This window comes from Sylvia atricapilla, chromosome Z, assembly GCF_009819655.1.
Source record: "Sylvia atricapilla isolate bSylAtr1 chromosome Z, bSylAtr1.pri, whole genome shotgun sequence".
Taxonomy (NCBI): domain Eukaryota; kingdom Metazoa; phylum Chordata; class Aves; order Passeriformes; family Sylviidae; genus Sylvia; species Sylvia atricapilla.
In genome coordinates, this window is record NC_089174.1 from 55,630,432 (window position 1) to 55,651,182 (window position 20,751).

The 20,751-nt window shown below is 42.5% G+C and overlaps 1 protein-coding gene across 1 annotated transcript in view; it reads right to left on the reverse strand.

The window, feature by feature from the left end:
* Nucleotides 1-19,689, reverse strand: part of SH3GL2 (SH3 domain containing GRB2 like 2, endophilin A1) — a 91,552-nt gene extending 71,863 nt beyond the window's left edge. The window contains exon 1 of the mRNA XM_066338948.1: nucleotides 19,619-19,689. Within this exon, the coding sequence (XP_066195045.1) occupies nucleotides 19,619-19,663 (45 nt within the window). The 5' untranslated portion in view covers nucleotides 19,664-19,689. The remainder of the gene's footprint in view (nucleotides 1-19,618) is intronic.
* Nucleotides 19,690-20,751: the final 1,062 nt, after the last annotated feature.

A 20,751-nucleotide genomic window follows, 5' to 3' on the forward strand; every position in this document is an offset into this window, starting at 1 on the left:
GGATGATATCATTGTGTGGGGGAACACTGCAGCTGAAGTGTTTGAAAAAGGAGAGAAGATTATCCAGATTCTCCTGAAAGCTGGTTTTGCCATCAAGAAGAGCAAAGTTAAAGGACCTGCTAGAGAAATTCAGTTCCTGGGAATTAAGTGGGAAGATGGACAGCGTCAGATTCCCACTGATGTCATCAATAAGATCACAGCGATGTCTCCACCAACTAACAAGAAGGAGACACAAGCTTTCCTAGGTGTCATAGGTTTTTGGAGGATGCATATTCCAGAATATAGTCAGATTGTGAGCCCTCTCCACCTGGTAACTCGCAAGAAAAACATTTTCCAGTGGGGCCCTGAGCAGCAACACGCTTTTACTCAGATTAAACAGGAGATTGCTCACGCGGTAGCCCTTGGCCCAGTCAGGACGGGACCGGACGTGAAGAACGTGCTCTATTCTGCAGCCGGGAGCCACGGTCTGTCCTGGAGCCTTTGGCAGAAGGTGCCTGGGGAGACTCGAGGCCGACCACTGGGATTTTGGAGTCGAAGTTACCGAGGGTCAGAAGCCAGCTATACTCCAACAGAAAAGGAAATTCTAGCAGCCTATGAAGGGGTTCGGGCCGCCTCAGAGGTTATAGGTATGGAAGCACAACTCCTCCTGGTACCCCAACTACTGGCGCTAGGGTGGATGTTTAGAGGAAAGGTTCCCTCCACCCACCATGCCACCAGTGCTACCTGGAGCAAGTGGATTGCCCTCATTGTACAACGCGACCAAGTTGGGAAATTGAATTGCCCTGGAATTTTGGAAGTAATTACAAACTGGCCCGAAGGTGAAAGTTTCAGTGTTGCAGATGAAGAACAAGAACCAGTGACCCGGGTTGAGGAAGCTCCGCCATACGACCAGTTGCCAGCAGAGGAAATATGTTACGCTTTATTCACCGACGGTTCCTGCCGTGTCGTAGGGATGGGTCGGAGGTGAAAGGCAGCTGTATGGAGCCCCACATGACAGGTCGTAGGGGTCGTTGAAGGAGAGGGTGGATCCAGTCAATTTGCTGAACTTAAAGCCATTCAACTGGCCCTAGATATTGCAAAGAGAGAGAAGTGGCCAAGGCTCTATCTCTACACTGATTCTTGGATGGTAGCCAATGCTCTGTGGGGATGGCTGAAGAAATGGAAAGAGGCGAACTGGCAGCGTAGAGGGAAACCAATTTGGGCTGCTGAAGAGTGGAAAGATATCGCTGCCTGGTTAGAAAACCTACCTGTGAAGATTCGCCATGTAGATGCCCATGTCCCCAAGAGTAGAGCTAATGAGGAGCAGCAAAATAATCAGCGGGTAGATCAAGCTGCAAAGATAGGGGAGTTGAAGATAGATCTTGACTGGGAGCACAAGGGAGAGTTATTTCTAGCACGATGGGCCCATGATGCCTCAGGTCACCAAGGTAGAGATGCCACCTACAAGTGGGCACGAGACCGAGGGGTGGATTTAACCATGGACAGCATTTCTCAGGTTATCAGTGACTGTGAAATATGCGCTGCCATTAAGCAAGCCAAGCGGATGAAGCCTCTCTGGTATGGAGGGCGGTGGTCTAAGTACAAGTATGGGGAGGCCTGGCAGATTGATTACATCACACTGCCTCAAACCCGCCAAGGCAAGCGTCATGTGCTGACCATGGTAGAAGCCACCACAGGATGGTTGGAAACCTATCCTGTGTCTCATGCTACAGCCCGCAACACCATCCTGGGCCTTGAAAAGCAGGTCCTTTGGAGGCACGGCACTCCCGAGAGAATTGAGTCAGACAATGGGACTCATTTCAAAAATAATCTTATTAAAACCTGGGCTAGGGAACATGGCATTGAATGGGTATATCATATCCCCTACCATGCACCAGCTGTGGGTAAAGTGGAGAGGTACAATGGGCTGTTAAAAACCACCCTGAAGGCGTTGGGTGGAGGGTCCTTAAAAAACTGGGAGCAGCATTTAGCAAAAGCCACCTGGTTAGTTAACACTCGAGGTTCCACCAACCGAGCGGGTCCTGCTCAGTCCCAGCACCTTAATGTAGTAGATGGAGATAAAGTCCCAGTGGCCCATGTTAGAGGTTTGTTGGGAAAGACAGTATGGATCAACCCTGACTCGAGTACAGGCAAACTCATCCGTGGAGTTGTCTCTGCTCAAGGACCGGGTTGTACATGGTGGATAATGCAGAAAGATGGAACAATGCGATGTGTTCCTCAGGGAGATCTGAATATGGGGTAAGATTGATATGTGCTGAATGTTACTACCATTGTCTGCATGTTAGATCAGTTAGACATGAAACAGAAGGAAATGTGTAAGTGTCGAAGGTCTGAGCAAGTAAGACGGACAGAAATGTGTAAGTGCTAAAGGTCTGAGTAAGTGAGATGGAAGTTTTAATTGGATGGATATATGGGATAAGGGGTGGAATGTTCTGGGTTGAGCTGCCTCCTATCCCATATATCCATCCCATATCTTGGATATGTTGTTATGTCTCGCAGCTGAATCCCGCCCTCTTGGGCGGGAGCCTGCAGTTCCTTCTTTTTCTTTCTTGGCTGCTTTCGGCTCTTGCTTCAGCTGGCTCAGCTGCTTTTGCCTTCTTCACTTCGCTTTGCTTTGCTCTGCTCTCTGGCTGCCCCTGCTGCCGTTTTTCTTCCCCCCTGCTGCTTCTGTTTGGTTTTTTTTCCCTCCTTCCTTTCTCCTCCCCCCCACCAAGGTTTGAACCGGCTCCGGACCTGACCTGACCTGAGAAGTTGGAGAAGTCCCGGGGCTTGCAACAGATGCGTCAGCACCCTCCTCATCATCACAGTAACCTGTCTTTTCCCACTATTCGGTGTTGGGGAGTGTATTTTTGGCAATAAACCGGTTTTTCCACTTTCCTCCGAGGTATTTTCCTTCCCAAACCCAGGGCTGGGGAGGGGGGAAGGAGTGGTGGAGGTTTGGTTTAGGGGACTCCTTTTGGAGGTTCTTCCCTAATTTACTCCAAACCAGGACAGGTAGGGCTAACCATAATACACATCACATAAGGCTGGCAGACAGTCACGAGCAGGCTTCATAGGGCTCAGTTCTAGGGCCAGCGCCCTTTGATGTTTTTATAAATTATCTGAACAAAGATATTGAAAGTAAGTCAAGTACTTTGCTGATATTACCAAAAGAAGAAAAGCTGTGAACTTCCTTGGAAGCAGAGAGGCCTTACAGAGATATATGGATAAAACTACAGAGATGAGCAATCATCAGCTACATGAAATTGAACAAGAGCAAGTGGTGGATTTTCTACCTGTGATGGGGTAATTCAGGGTGTACATACAAGCTGGGGGGACAAGAGCCTGGAAATCAGCCTCATGGAAAAACAAGACTGACTTTGGATTGATGGCAAGTTGAATATGAGCCAGCAGTGCCCTGCCAGCCAGGAGGGCAACTGTGTTCTGGGGTCCCTCAGACATAGCATCACTAGCTGGGCAAGAGAAATTACTCTCACTCTATACTCTCTGCTGGTGCAGCCTCATCTCAAGTTCTGTGTGCAGTTCTGGGAGCTCAGTTCAAGAAGAACATCAAACTATTAGATCTGTGACCAAGGAAGGTGACCAAGGGGGTGAAAGATCTTCAGAGAAAGTCTAGAGCAGGTGACATTACTTATTAGGAAGGTCATTATCCCAATTCCAGCACTGGGAAGAAAAGACCATATATAACACTTTGTCTGTGGAGGAATTCACTTTGATTATGAAATGCTTGTGATTTTTTAACTTTGAAATCTTGCAATTTTATTTACTATTTTCATAAAAGCTTCAGAACTTGGAGGCAAACAATTTACTTGAAAATATCTACCTCATTGAGTTTTAAACTATACATTTGGCCCTTGCATTTCTTGAAAGGTTTGGAACCATGAACAAAAAAAATTTCAAATACAGAACAATGCAAACTCAGTCTGGTGTATTTTTTAAAATCATGCTTTTAATTCAGCCTCCCAGTATCATAATGACCCACCTCAAGATTTTTAAATATTCACAGCTGATTACACTATATATCAAAATAGTACTGCTTGTCTCATTAAACTACCATGATTTGCTACTTGGATATAAAACCATAAAATATTAATTATCACTTTAGAAGGCACTTTCATCCCTTGATTTGAATGCTTAAGTTTAAGATTGCTACAAAAACTTGATGATCTCTTTACTACTAGTATCCACATCTGCCTTTCTGTTTACATGTTTGCAGCACATATTTATACAACGGAAACACCATTTTCAGATATTCTGCACTGGCTAAATGGTAACAATAGCTAGGCATTTTCTCTGATGTACCATACCACTTCATTGCCTTCAGATTACCGGGATAGGCTGTCTCTCTATCTAAACATCTCCTATGCTGATCCATAAATAATATGGACATATGCACAAAATTACTTATCTCCTTTGTCTGAGGATTACATTCACATCCCTAATGGCTGGGACTGTTTGATACATAACTATACACAGATATGTAAACAGGGAAGCACCACAATAATTTCACTGCTAGTTTGACAAGGACAAGTAAACCAAAAGAACATAAAATGAAAAAGGGCTGCATGTCTACAGGGAGACTCTCATTGGATTAAAAAATTTCAAATTCATCTCCAAATGCAGAGAAGCAAAATCCACAGAGAATGAGTATGTGAAATTAGCAGGAAAAATTCAGGTTATGTGGGCAGAAGATATGCTATAAACCCAAATATATTTATAATATAAGAAAGCAAGTACGAGTATTGTATTTATATGGCTCCTAAGTGCTTCATAGTTCCTGAGATAGAGTGAGGACCAGAAGAAAAGTAATTGCCACACACACAGCACCCCAGAAGCAGGCAAATACTAACACATCTGAATGTGGCAAAGCTAGGTTAATCTCAGGGGGACAGCTACTGCTCATGATATCAAGACATAAAACCATGTTAGTGTACATACATGTTCAGTCTGAAGGAAGTGTACTAAGAAAGTGTCTGTCACAATCTAGTTTTGCCTGGTTTTGTCCTCCCAGTAGCAAGGACACAGGCAGAGGGCTAGGTGTATATGTAGGATTCCACTGGAATACACCGATCCTTACAGTTACTTGCAGCATCAGCTATAGTAGTCTGATGGCAAAGCAATCTCTGTGTTGTTATTTAGACACATGATCTTGGACCTTGCTGTCAAACACTCCACTGAAAAAATACAGCACAAGTTATTCAAGTTATTATAGAAAAGTTGTGGTCTACTCCTTGGACAATTCTGTGTGACTATTAGTTCATATTAAAGGATGATGATCACTTGTAATGCTGCTCAGTGATATCATTAGGTATGATGGGAACTATAGTTGTAACAGACCTAGAAATACAAGTAAACAGAAAGAAAAGAGCTCCCACAAAGGCTATTTGCATAAGTAGAGATAAGAATCCTTTCCACATTGTGACAGTAAAGTACACCAATGATGACATTTGCTTTAGGAAGATTTAAGGGAAAAAAAAAAAAAAAACAACAACTATCCACTTTACATGACTGCTCTCTGTAACAAAGAGGGCCTTCTGAAAACTTCAAAAGTCCATGCAGCCTTGAAAGTTTTGCCATGCACATGCCCCTACCAAGCGAGACAGAAGAGATACAATGACCCTATTGAACCAGACAGATATGCAATGACATGAGGAAAACTATGATAAAATAGGAGTACACCAACCAGTTTAAATATAGAATGGCTCTCACCCACATATATGAGCAAAAGTATAAATTCCCTGATTAATTAATGTATCATTCATGAGATACAGTATTTATTACAATTTATCAGGCTTTTATGTGAACTTTGAGAAGTGTAGCCAAACAGCCCGAATTTAAAATAGATGATGAGTTATGATCAGTTCATTCTCAGTGCTGAAAGTCTACTCTTCCAAATACACTCTTTTCATTTAAATCTTCAACTCTTCAAAGACATTAAATGTAAGGCCTTAAAAATAACTTACATATACATCTTTCTGCTACCACACAACAAAATCAGGTTGCAGGGCAAATAAAGAATTTGAAGGTGGTTGAAATACATGGCACGTGGCTCTGAGGAAGTGCATTGCTTTACTGGGAGTATCTGGAAAGATAAGCCTCCAGAGGCCAGGAGGCATCAGGTTCTTGACTCTTCAGAGGGATGCAGAATCCAGGGTCTTCCCATACTCACCTAAAATATTTCAGTTTCAAAACAGCTTCACCTGTTGAGTGTACATTAAATTCATCAGATCTTCCAGTCCTACTGATTACTTGATCAACAGCAAAACTATAGTTGTCATGTCAAGGAGAAATCACAAGTCTATCTTTATCTACAAAGCGTGGTTTTAAAACAATGTATTTCAAATCACTGACAATAAACAGGTGTGGCAGTACTATTACACACTAGCACTGCACACTTGGGTAAATTAGCAAGTCAGAATTACAAAGCATGTATCTTCAGCAAGACCAGCATCCGTCAAGATCGTACACCACTAGTCATTGGGTTCTGACTGCATGAGAGCAATAGCTCAGATCAGCAAAATACAAAGAAATACAAAGCAAAACAAGCAGGATAAAGAGACATTTCCCTTCAGGGCCACATTTACAACAGCTACCCTCTTTGGAATATCCAGATATCACGAATTCACAGTTTCCTCATGAGTTTGCAGCTGCTTTTCCACTGTCACAACTTCTGCACACTGATGAGACAAAAGTGGTGCAAAGAAGGGAGAGGAGTTCTGAGCAAAGCTTGCACTGCCAGTGTGGAACCCTTGGTTACTACAGCTGCCTACTGTCCAGCTTATGTCTGGGTGCACAGAAACAAAGAGGTTCTTTCATTTCTTAGGCCAACTATGGCAGACATCAAAACTCACGACGGAGCACAAAAGTGGTTCCTCACAGCCTCCTGGACTGTATAGTTCAAACCTTGGAGATGTGAACAATCGGCGCTGCAGCAGGTTTCCAGAACCAGTTCCTCAGTTTTCCTGAAGATGACACTCCTAGATGGCAAATCAGCAGTGCTACCAAGACCACCAGAGATCACAGAAAGTGTTTGAGCAGTTCCATCTCGGTCTCTTTGAAGTCACATGTTTTCTGTGCCTCAGAAAGTACAATCTAGTTCTTTAAAATGAGATGAAAGTAAAGAAACCTGTATTGCCACATCTGTTCATTATTACACCATTTCTTAAAATACTGACCTCTTGGTTCATAAATCTACAATATTTCTTTTCTGTGTGAATGATGTTACTTTTCTTCCTGCACCTACCTACCCCCTTACTTGCAAAGGAAGTTAGAAGTAGCCAACCAATTTACTAAATTTAAAACTCAAGCCAGCTCTTCAGCTGAACAGATAGTTTTTCACAAGAATCCGAAAAAATAAATATTTGCATGACATAGGAAAACCCATCTGGAACTGGAATATTTCTTGCAATTTTCACAAGCATTTTGCACTGACTTTCCAACATAGGCACCGCCTCCGAAGTTTAGGTCAGTGCTACATCACCACGTCTGAAAGAAAGCTAGAGGGAGAGGCGCAATCACATATCAAAGATATGGTACACATTTTAAACTGAAACAACTCTCAAAGGAGATAAAATTTAAGAAGACAAAATGGCTCAGAGGAATTACTGATGGTTCTTTGCAGTGCCTGTCATTTATCTGCTGTTATGTGTTCTTTGTCCCTCAAAACATACAAGTCTTATAACCATGTCATTATTAAAAAACCCCTAGATTTTGTTCTTGCATTACTAATTTTAAAACATCTGGATTCTGTAATGTCTACGTAATGTTTGGGATTACATGCTGCTAAACACTGTTAATAATAATAATAATAATAATTATTATTATTATTATTATTTAAAAGCTTGGTTAAAAATGACCTCTGAATGATTAACATAAATGAGCAATAATATCCAGATCCGCAGAAGTGAGTCTGCAGAATATTTTTTTGCCGCTGAGTAAAGGCATATACCACATGCATTAATGAATGTCTCATATTAATAACAAGGTCACCTCCATTGTACATTTGTATCAAGTCTCTTTTGAAAATAAAATACTGGGAAAATTTTTGTAAATCTTGATTATGCACTGCCTGCTTGCAAGACCTGTGATAAAACAAAAATGCTTTCTGCTTTCCTTAACTGATTTATCCATATTTTAAAATATTGCATTAAAGAATTAAGAGCTATACTACACTGCTTTATAATTTAGAGCAATTAATGACAGGACTCTTGCTTTTTAAAAACAAATGAGGTATCAAAACAAACCCCAACCTTCCCAGCCTGCTAACCAAATACATTATTTCACTAGAGCCAAGGAGTCACAATAATAGAAACAATGAATTAATTCCTTAAGTCTCATCTCCTTGCTCATCCTGACCTGCTACAGAAGAAACTAGGCCTACAAACCCTACCAGAAGTTCCTCAGATGTCAAAGGATGGCGCAGAAAAAGAGCAAAAAGCCACTTTTTCTGCCCTCCTGGTCACTTTGCAGCAGAGATATGGGAAAAGGAATAGTTATAGAAGAGGGCACTGCAGAGTTTTTTTTTGTTGGCACAGGCTCAGGAGGGTTGTGGCAGGAAACAAAGTACCTGTAAACATACTTTAATGTGTCTTTTCCCACCACCACTTCTATTCTTCCCTGGAAATTTCTGTCAGACACTTACATTTATCTGTGTCAGGACAGAATTCCTATACCTTTCTCTCACGTCTTCCTTGCAGCTTAGCACAGGCACCAGAAATGACTACTACTTTCTTCTTCAATGTATACAAAGTAACCTCCAAGGCAAGACCATGAAAGCAAAAAGAGGGCAACAGCATTTTAAAGCACTCTCATCTCTCGCCTGGGAATACTAAGGAGCAGGTTGGCATTATCTCATCCATGCTTATTAATGCTTCTAAGCTTTAATATTTCACATATTAAACCTCTAACCACAAAACCAGTCACTCTAAAGGGCAACAGTGGGGACTTTAGGCCAGGCAATGGACGTAGGAGACACCTAATGATTTCTGATAGTGATACAGCCATGGTGTGCTGTGGTTTAGCAATAAAACTGCTAAAACACAGCACACAAAGACAACATCTGATCCCACTCTCCCCACGTGCGGTAGCTCCCTGCTACCTGCTCCATCACATGCCTCAAAATTCCCTAAGTTTCTAGTCCTGAGCCCTCTGGCTCAGCCACTCACAAGGTTATCACTAATACTCCTGATCTGGTCTTCATTAATTAACAAACAGCTCATTTGACATCCATGGCTTCTCCCTCAGCTGCCTAATTTACCTTCCCAACTTTAATTTTACTGCAAGAAAATTAATATAGCATTTAAAGGAAATGCAATTTACTGTAATAATACTTTCCAAAGATTTTAAAGAAATATCAGGAGAAAATCAGGAAACAAAAAGGCAACAGCAGTGAATCTGTTTGTAGGTCAAGAAGTTTCCCTGGGCACACATGCAGTTAATCTGCAAACAGAAATGAGAAAAATATGGAACTAGAATAGGCTGGTTTATGGCAGTTTCATTAAATTTTCAAATCTCTCTGGCTCCAATGTTCTGTGAAAGAAAAGAGAGAGAGAGTCTTTTACAAGGAGCAAGATATAACAGCCCCATGTCTGTATGCCTCTAGAGAAGCTTTTGAATTTACTTAGGAAGACTGCCTGGATTTTACAAAAGTTGCTAGAAACCCCATATAGCTGTTTTTACATAAATTTATATAGTAAGAAATTTATATAATTTAATATAGCTGTTTTAATATAAATTAATAATAAAATTTGGGAAGGGGTCTTGTTCTTAAGATGAGAGGAGTAAATCAGCAATTACCCTATCAGCCCAAAAGAAATGATTGTAAGGCCAGCCCTTGGGCATCACATGAATTTTCTCCTACAGTCGGGCAGACATTTTCAAATAGAAAGCCATCCACATTTCAATCTGTTTTTATCTCAGGAACTTCTTTTTATTATTAGAATAGATTCTACAGTGGAACTCAGAAGCTCAACCCAAGCATGCTTGTCTCCTTCCTTGGCTAATACATTCAGGCTGTGTATCAAGAAACAAGACAGCCAAACCCCAGCTCCTGCTGTCAAAACTCCCCAGACCTCAAGTGCCACAGCTGCACACATGTCTAGAGACCTTTGTTCTTCTGACAAAGGAGCATATATATGGTTCAGTCACTTAAGGCATGTACTGAACAGCACTGAGCAGAAGGACAGCTCCTTTTTTACAGATACACCGAAACTCATCTTAGGAGTCTGCAGCAATGCTTTCTCATGTTAAAGAATAAGGGTCTTCCCCCTCCTTCAGGGTTATGGAGAAGCAAGACACACTGGAACAATCTTGCCTTTCTTCCCCAAAAGCTATAGATCTGCTTAGTCAGTATGTGTTACTGCATCCTGCCTTTGCAGCCTGGCTGCATACTTCCAGTCACTGACAGCACCTTGGGCCCCACCACACTACGGCATTGCAAGGAGCCCCAGGAATATGCCAGCCCAGAGCTCAGCTTCTGCCTGGGAGGGTTTTGAGCTTCACTGGACTGTTTGAATGAGTCACTGATTTGACGCAGGGACTTGGCTGATCAAAACCTAGCAGAACCTTTGGCAGTCAGTGCTGGGGGAACTTTCCACACACAAAACATAAAGACTCTGTCAGTCTACTCAGAACAGCAAACTCTCCCGAGGGAAAGAAAAAAGCACTAAGTCATGGAAATCTTATTTTTCAGCGGCTGCCCAGCACTTCTTTTTAAAAGACTATCCTGAAATCAGAGCAGCAGAGGAGTTTTGCCTTTTTCTTATTCTTTCTCCCCGTGAGACAGGAAATCTGCAATAGCTGGGGTTGTCCTCTTAGAAACAATGTTGGCTTTTTCCCTTGTTAGTCACATTCAATTCCACCTAAACTGACAGACACCATTAAATTCACGCTGACCTCGTTAACCCGTCGGTGATACGTAAACTGTATGTGTTTTGGGAGCAGTAGTCTTTTCTCCTGGGCTGGAACAACACACATTATTACTGTGTCCAGATCAGGAACTGGAATCCTGGAATTAGTAGGCTTATGAATCAGGAAACAGCAAGTGCTAGCTTCACTGACTAACATCTGCCATTCCTTCTCCCTCTAGTCAGTCAGCCATACACACCAGAGTAGACAATTTGCCTCTGCTGTTTTGAAGATTCCTGTTGTGCACTTCTCCAGTCTTTCATCCTCACTTTTTTTCCATTCTAGTAATTTACTGCCACTCAAGTCTATCATTAAATAAAAACCAGGATACTTTCCAGAAGCTGTGGAGTTTTTGATATTCTATTTCAAGTGTTACAGATTTTTTGGCCATAAAGGCATAGCCTTTCTAAAACTTACCAGTTTAGGCCTTTGAAAAGTCACAGGCCCAAAATCATCCTTACTTACATATTTTTGAATGAAAATATCGTAAAACAAAGAAAAAGGAAGTTATTTACCTTTTGACATTTTAGGTACTTTGATGTTTTATATATTTTTGGCTCTTACTCTCTCTAGTAAGAAAATCCTATTCCTACCATGCAAAGCTTAACTTTTGTTCCTATATGCCTTTCTTGCAGCAGTTCACACAGGTGAAACAAAACAGAGAAAGTCTGATAGAGGAAAAAATACGTTTATGTATTAAAAAGCTAAAGATCTATACCTATGCTTACTTCAGCTTTCAGTAATTACATCTTCCTATGCTTCAAAAATCCATATTTTACCTGTCTATACTTATGGCAGTCTAGAAAACAGGCATATTATGTTTACTGCTTGCAACAGTCATATCCACATCTGACAGTGGTAAATTTGCCTCATATTTGACAATATGTTTTTCAGCAATTTTGTGACAAAGGAATATTCCCTGCCAGCCTCAGAATACTATGTGCATATTTGAAACCCAAATTTAGACTTCAAATAATAACATAAGATCCAACCACGCTTTCTGAAAGACAAACTTCCATTTGTTAAGACTAGTTAAAGGCTTCTTGGATGAGCAGTCATGGTTATTCTGCACATCAAGGTCCATTTCCACATTCAAACATTCTGGTTCCTAAAAATGTTTGCATTTGGTTGGAACATTCCTCATGTCTCACTCTGTTTCAAAACTTCTTAATTCCTTTCGTAACAGTAGAAAATAAAACCAAATTCCATTCACTCTTGACCAATGCAAGAAAGGGGATGAAGCAACCAACAGAAGACTCAGTTAGGACCTGCTAGTAAGTACTGAAACCACCTTTCACTTCAACTGAAGCAAAGCAGTTCTAGTTAACTGTGTTTGGATGGCAAAGACAGCATCCCTAGAGAAAAAACAAATTAGTAGAGAAATTAGTGAATTAATAGAGAAAAATACTCTAACTGGCCATCTCTAATGCCTTAGCCAGTTCTGTGCAAATATCTTCATTGCAGTGGAAGCATGAGGCTTAGTTTGATGCCCTCAACTCCCTTTACAAAAACAAACAAACAAACAACAAAAACCCCCACCAAAAACCCTACAACCAAACAAAAACATACACACACAAAAAAACCAATTAAACTGAAAAGCTGCTCTTTTACAAGCAGAAAGAAACCCATCCACTGCAGAGTTACACTTGTAAAATTGCAGCATTTCCAATCCAGCCCTTAGATTACAACACCATAACTTTCCAAGGCAGACAAGCTCTAAGTGACTCATCTGGCAAGGCAAACACCATTTATTTTTGACATTTATACCTTATGAATTATTAATTGGTTTTCTGCATCTAGGTTGATTTTGCATGAAAAGGAATTCCTGGCACATATCTTAAAGCTGAAAAGTGTACATATTGGAAAATAACTCAGCAAAAATATCTATCTGTTTAGTGTTGCTTAAAAGAGCAAATCTTGTTAGTCTACTAAAAGTCATAAAAGAATATATCAAGAATATTTGCAGGAAAATTTTCTTTCTAGAGAAAAAAACCCACAGCTTTTATCTCTAATGAAACTTGTTCTCCTACTACCTTGTTTCATTGTAGTTGCACCCTTTCCCACAGACACAAAACAAAAGCAATGTCTAGTGCTTAAAGACACCTTAAATTGAAAGATAAACAGCATATTTGGTGTTTCTGCACAACAGACACTGAATTTCATAACACAAAGGTATAAAACAAGCTCTAAATCAAAATGTTTAGATAAACTCTTTTCACACGTAAAGACCTTTTGCAGCCAATAGCAACTGGAAATTAGGCAATCAAGAGTAACAATTGAGATATAAATAAAACAAGTTATTAAAAACATCAAAATGAAATCCACAAAGAATATGACAGAAACAGAGAGGAAGCAAACATTTTAAGTGTGAAGTGTTCTGCCGCCATAGAATTGTGAGGGGAAAGGCAGGGAAAGACAGTATTTTTCTCTGTTTTCGAATTTCTGCTCACAAAGGATTCAGCATCGTATCCAATTTTGATAGTGATAACAAATCCAAGGAGTACAGGACCGAAACACAGCCCGATGAAAATCATAGCAGTGCTGACAAGGATCCCAGCTATGGCACCTATCTAATCTGAAATAGATATGCATTCAGTTCCCCAGCCCTCCTCCAATAAGAGGTGCAATAGCCAAATGAGTGGTTGAATTGCCTGCTCTTTCAGAAGGTCCTCTGGCATCACACCAAACCACAAGGTTATACTGCTGCTGCCTCAGCAGCACCTTCACTGGGATCGAATAACATTCCCTTTCTGTGGGGAATGATGATGGGCAAAGAAGGTGAGAGTAAACTGCTGCACTCAGCATGCACCATAAGATGCTGCAACAACTACGTCAGTTTACAGTCCACAGAATTAAAAAAAAAAATGAAATATGTTTATTAATAAAGAGATGTCCTCCATCATGGACACAGGGACATCATCACTATCACATCAAGTGCAACTACATACCCACAAATCATTCTTTCCAGGTCCATCATATTGATTTCCATCTGCAGACAAATTGAAAAACATACTGAACTTCAAACAACCACTTCTAATTTTTCATTTTCTACTATGCAGGTCCCTCAAACCTCCATAAAGGGAAATCTTATGAAAAATGTAAGCACAATAATAATAAAATAAATTTTTTCTACACTTTGGGAGAAAAAAAAAATTAACTCCTATCACTTCTATGACAGATTGGATGGATTCCTGTGGCGTGATACAACCTCGGATTACAAAAGTGCTACTATTTTGTCTCCAAGATTAAGTGCAGGATTAGATAAGTACTGAAAGCAAGGTAATTGTGCAGCGGCAAACATCATCACAATAATACCATGCTGTAGCTCAATATTCTTTCATCAGATTATCTCCACATACTTAAAAAAGGATAAGCACCACCATTATCCATCAAGTACCACTACCTGAGAAAAAATTGAGAATCAGAGTCACAGAACTTTCTAGAAAGCAGCAGCAGGAAGACCTAAGAGAAGAGGTCTGGAGGACGTTTTGGCTGCCCCTGAACATACCAGAGATTTTTACTAATAAGAGGGCCAAGAGTCTGCTTCATCAGGGCACTTCCCACTAAATGCTGTCCACACAGTTTTCTGTTCAGATGTACTCACAGACTAGCAGTAGCTTCTTCGGGCCTGCAAAACAGATTTTCAACTCCACCCCTCTTGTCCAGCTTTTAAAAGCCAAAGACTTCACAGGTACACTACTAGGTTGTGACAGTCAACGTTCAAGCTCCCAACCCTCCATCCTTCACAAGAAATATGTCAGAGCAACCCAGCACCTCCCTTCCATTTGCAATTAGAAGCCACAGAAAACGACATAATTTTCTGTGCAGTAACCTCTGCAAAATCTTCTTCAATTAAAATTGGTTATGCTGCTCCAGCACTTTTATAAAGCATGCTATTTAGTCATGAGGACACATTTAAAACTCAAAGACAGTTTTGCATGAGTGACCAAGAGCATCCAGTTCTTACTTGCTATGTAATAATTCCAGTTAAGATGGAAGTCAAGATATGAAACAAAAACCTGGTGCAGGCCGTGTTTTGAGCTCAGCACCCATGGGTATTTTTTGCCTCCAGACATCACTGAGAGAAAACTTAGAGATGGGTGTCATTCAGTACTTCAGCTTTTATATACATATATAGAAGTGGAAAGTGTATCCACCAGTTGGAAAGATTCTACAGTAATAGATGTCCAAGAAATCTTTAAAAAAACCCAAACAACAACAACAACAACCCACAACAAACAAACACCAAAAAAGCACCCCCCAAAAAAACCAACAAAAAAAACCCCATACCCAACAAAAAACCCTACACGATCTTTTTAGTACACAAAGCAGCAGTTCCTCCAATCAGATTTAGAAACAGGGCTTGAAACAGGGCTTGAGACTGTTTAAGCTATCAACAACTCAGAAGGGTTACAGAGTATCCAGCTAAAGGGCAATTTAGATTAAAGTCAATTTTCCACCCTTTCAATTATGTAATATCAATAAAAAGACGCATGGGAATTATGCCAAATGTGAATAATGTATCTGGCAATCAAACTAGAGTGCACAAACAAGGAATTTCCCTACCTGCTGTAGAAATAATCACCTCTGCATCTAAGTAAGTATTTTTTTCTAAAAACATTCTTTATTTCCAGATCAAACATTTGCTCCCCTTGATCTCAAAAGGTAGTGCTCCACACTGAGAGAAACGAAGGCTGGTGGTGCATGCCTCTCAGGCAGAGGCTTCTAGCAGCCTGTTTGGCCACTACCCTCAGAGTCACACCACCCTGCACACAGCTCTCCTGCCTTCCTCAGACTGCCACAGGTTTACAAACCACAGAAGAAAGGAGCTCATTAGGTTCCACATAAGTGACACGCAGTGCAGCATTTGCACTAAGAAAAATATAACACTGCCCAGCTTTCCAGACCAACTCCTACAAGTACCTTCACACACATAGGAACGTTATTTGGTGGGTGAGACTGTGAGGATACATGGAAGGAGAAAAGCAGACCCAGTGTGAGTACAGCTTCAACCACAGTCAGCTGGAAAAGACAGGTGATGTCCTATCACTGGGAAAGTACACGCAGCTCCCACTCAACACTGTAGGACAGTCAGGAACATGTTATGAATATACAGTGTGCTGGAGATTAAGGAAAATATTGATATCAACAGCAAACAGTAAAGATGGTTAGGTGCAGTTTGTTTAGTAACTGGATTGCACCATACATTCCAGGGAAAAACATTTTACACATTTCTGACCAAGGAATTAAAAAAAACATGCAGGCAGATGGATTCTAATATTCTCTTTTTTTACAAGAGAACCTGCGTAGACAGGCTCTGAATCAGCACAGAATCCCTAGGAAGACCACAGAATTTTGTGGAAAACAGCACAGCTAGGCAGCAGTCTCATTTGCTTCTTATTAACCAGCAGAGTCACTCTCTTAACTGCGCCATTCACAGGTTACTTTGTTAAAGACAGAAGCATACTACTTTCCACCTGAAGTAAGGGCATCTAACAAGCTACTGACAACGGCGAGCGGGGAAGTAATTTCTTCAGATGTTTCTTTCAATATGAAACATTTTTTCTATAAAACTGTATAAACTGGTTAACTTGGTCTCAGTGTTGAGACAAATTTCATCATGATGCATCATAAAAGCAGAATACAGCGGTAGAAAATAAACTATATTACAGGCTTTTGGTTCAAATCACCACATTCATACTCCTATTTAAATATGTCAGTCACACTTATTCATTTGTTCCAAATGGAACATCAGATGTGGCCATTCTCAGAATTTTTATTAATCTCTTTCCCTATAAAATTATTACTTTCTGAATGTTTATTTTCATTCACATTACTTTCTGAAAGATTTTGACTGTGCCTCTCAAGAGCCATTTTATGCAATCAATGCAGTCATGTGGAAACAAAGCTAATGCTATTTTAAAACAAGTTGTTTAAATGCCCCAGACTGTCAAATCTGTATCACCCAAAGTGATTGTGGTAGTTTTAAAATGGTACATAAATCTGTAGGAAGCAATATTCTCTCAGTCACACTGGCATAGTAGCGACTGGCAAAGGAGTCTGGATACCTAAAGAAAAAGGGACCATTTAGTGGCACACCACTCTGTTGCCTATTTCTGTCACTCTTTAGACCAATCTTCCTAGCTTCAAGATGTATGATAGGTTTGCAGCAGCATGTTAACATTCAAATGGGGTTATCTCTCCTTTTAGGTACTTTGTGGGTATTAGAAGTAAATGAATTACCTAATCTGCTCCACACTGGTCAGTCTAACATCTTGCAATTCTATATTAATGCCAGGACTTCCAGACTCACCCTGCTTTAACAATCTTAGGAAGATTCCTCTAAACTTTATTTCTCTGCTGTACAGAGGTAAACCTATTCGTTTTTCTGAAAGGCAAAATGGTGAACAGTTGACTGATTGCAGAAGGTGCAAAGTATCCTCCTGCTTTTCAGCGACTCACTGCTGTTGTAGCTGGTCCATGAAAGTTGACAAGCACTAAGTTCTTCAGCATGGCTTCTAAACTGACAGTACTTCATGCAGATTAGTCTAACATTTCACAAGTCAGAAAACAAAAAATGAAATAAAATAAATTGTTTACATTCTATAAAACAGTCCACATGTGTTCTTGATATAACTTGGGACTCTACTAATAAACAGCACATCATATAAATGAACATGAATAAGAACCAAATCAATAATTTAGAAATTTTTTAAACTTCTTATTTGTCTGGTCCTTTCTGGAAAGCTTCATTCATGCCAGCAATGTCAATCTGTATTTCACCTGGGGCTTAATCCCTAGTCAAAAGGATTAGTCCCTGGAGCAAGGTCAGCACAACTATGTCACGGATTTCTCACTCATAATGCAAACAAGCCAATAAGCAGATCTGCCTTCAACATACTTTGAGTCATTCTCATACATGAATGTGTCTTCATGGCCTGCATGAAAACAAACTGAGAAAGTCAAGGCTAGGGCCAAAAATCCCTGGATCATCAGATGTCAAGCTGCTAAATCTGGCATCAGAGACTTAAATATTTTAGTTCCAGACAGCTAAAATTCTTCCTCTAAATGACAGTACTGCTGACAATCAGTGTGAGAGTGTCATCTGAAGGACAAAACAGCACGCACAGACCTTTCACACCATGCTCCCTCAAAAAAAGATGTTTATCTCTGCTGCTGAAGTTGCATTCTCATTAGCTTACATTAACGGAGAACTGAGACTTCTAGTACTAAAGCTTGCCTGCTTCTTAAACATGGACAGTACAGACACTGAAATTTGTATTTTCAGTACCAGAAATCATTGCAACAATGGTGATTCCTGGCTTCTCATAGCACCCCAGGTAGCAGGGGAAGAAACAAAGTAAGCAGCAGCAGATGGGCACTGCTGGATGGGCTCAGGTACCCTTACCCGCTCCTTATGGCATCTGTTTAGAGTGCAGCCGTTTTCTTGTGAGGCTTATTTTACCAATGATGCAGCACAATGTAGTATGAAAAGTGAGACACAGTGTTATTAAATGCCTGCTTGCACCCATGAAGGACTTGGCATAAAACCATTAAATTCAGAGTTATAACATGTATTAGTGTAACTGCAAGACATGGAAAATCAGGATTTGGGCAGATACTTGGATTAAGGATCATTCTTTCAGGGATACTTCCCCATAGTGCTCAAGAGATGAGATGAGAAAGGGGAATACACAGGTGTTGGAAAGTCTTACAGCTGAAAGTATTATCTTGTGCGGCCTGCATCTACAGAGTGCTTACAGTGACCAAGATTCCTACCTGAAGATGTCTGCAATGGCAGGTAGAAGGAAATAACTGGAGATTTTGTATTTAGTTAAGAACCAAAAAAACCTCAAAAACAAAGCCCCCCAAAAAACCCAGCAACCCCTCCCCCACCCCACCCCCCCCCCCCAAACCCAACAAACCACTGCACAGGTCTAGGTATCAGCTCTCTAGATCCAAAGCAATTCCTCTGACTTCTATGAAACCATTTTAGATTTAGCCCCAAAGCACACTGAGTCAGAAATTGCACCCTTGCAGACTGTAACACACAGATTTTGTATTATGAAACAACTCAGCTACTGGTGAAACATTCACCCTGACCTTCCTGCAATATCACACGGTGCCTAAAGCAACAGAATCAAACCTCGTTACTCAGATTTCAGCTGTGGTCTAGACACACAAAACAAATTATTGCTATTTTCCCAAAGTCAAGCTAAAACAATGCCTATGGAAACATGATGCATAGACCTCGGTAGGCAAGGTCCGAGCCCACAGCGAGTATTTATACCAGCAACTGCCCCCGCGGGCTCCAAGCGCGGAGGTCCAGGCATTCCAGGAGCTACTCCCACAGCCCAGGACCCCCCTGGCCGCTGCCGCAACGCGGCCGGAGCCGAGTGGGGGGAGGTGCGGCGGCCCGGCAAGCCCCGGCCCTCCGCAGATGGGTATCCCTCGTAGACCCACTGCCCTCCGTGCACATTCACACGCGGCACACATCCCCGCGCACACCCGTGCGGACACACGGCCCCTCGCACGCTCACTCAACACGCACGACCAGGCGCAGCATCCGCGCAAACGCGCTCGCCCTGCACTCACTCGAATGGAGACCGGCGCACGACCCCACACAGCATACACGCCTACATGCCCACGCACACGGTGGCGGCAGCCCAGCGGCAGCCCAGCGCTCCCCACGCGCGGGGAGAGGGCTCGCTACCTGCGTGGCTTTGTGGAACTGCTTCTTCAGCCCGGCCACCGACATGGCGAGGGCAGCGCGCTGCAGCCGTGAGGAGCCGCGCCGGGCCGGGCCGGGCCGAGCCGAGCCGAGCCGAGCCGAGCCGAGCCGAGCCGAGCCGAGCCGAGCAGAGCAGAGCCGAGCCGGGGGACGCTCTGTCCGCACCGCACCGCGCCCGGCGGAGGCTGTCAGACGGCGGCGGCGATGCGGGAGCGCCGTGACGTCAGGGCGGGACGCGCCGCCCCCGCCCCGCAGGTGGCCCGGCAGCGGCCGCCGTGGGGCTCCCGGGGCCGCCGCAGCGCCGCCGCCCGCCCGGGGACCCGCGCCCCCGCCCGCCCCCGCCCGTGCCGGGCAGCGCTCGCACACGCGCGTCCGGCCGGTGGAACTGAGCGCTTGTCCGGTGCCGACGCCCCCGGGTGGGCACCCGCTCCTCGCCGCGTCGGCCCGAGTCACGGGCGTGCGACTTCTCCGTCCTCTCCGCCCTGCGCGGACCTCGGCTCAGCAGCCTCCCCGGCAGGGATCGGGATACTCCTCCCCGCGGGACATCATCCGTGGAAATGAGCCCGAAAAGAAATTGGCGGAGCGGTAATGGGGACACGAGAGGAAAGCAGCAGCAAAGGGAATATGTTGGCCAGTTTTCTGAAGAAACGTTTCTAGCCACGCCAGCTTCTTTGGGCCTGATCGTGCCTCGCTGGAGCACAGTTGGTAGTCAGACCCCGGGTAACTGGGATTCTCTCAACAAATATTTTCTTCTCCCGTCAGATTGTCAGTGATGCATAGAAAAGCACTTTTAAATCTTGGCCCGTTCCAGCCTGATGGCTGTTGGCCGGAGAGTAAAAGCCTAGAACCCAGATAAAAGTCATGTACTTCAGCAGTTCAGTGTTACAAACACTAGCAGAACAGTAATTAGCAATTATTAGGCTCTGCCAGCGAAAGACTAAACAACATGAGCAATGTGATCCAAACACAATGATCCTTCTCTGCAGGCTGAACCAGTCACTGCGTAAGTGTGCTGCAAATTAGCACAACGGAGATGCACACTCACAGCTCGTCAGCTGTTCTAAAGCAGCCATGCTACACTGGCGTTTAGTTCCATCACAACAAACACCCATCAC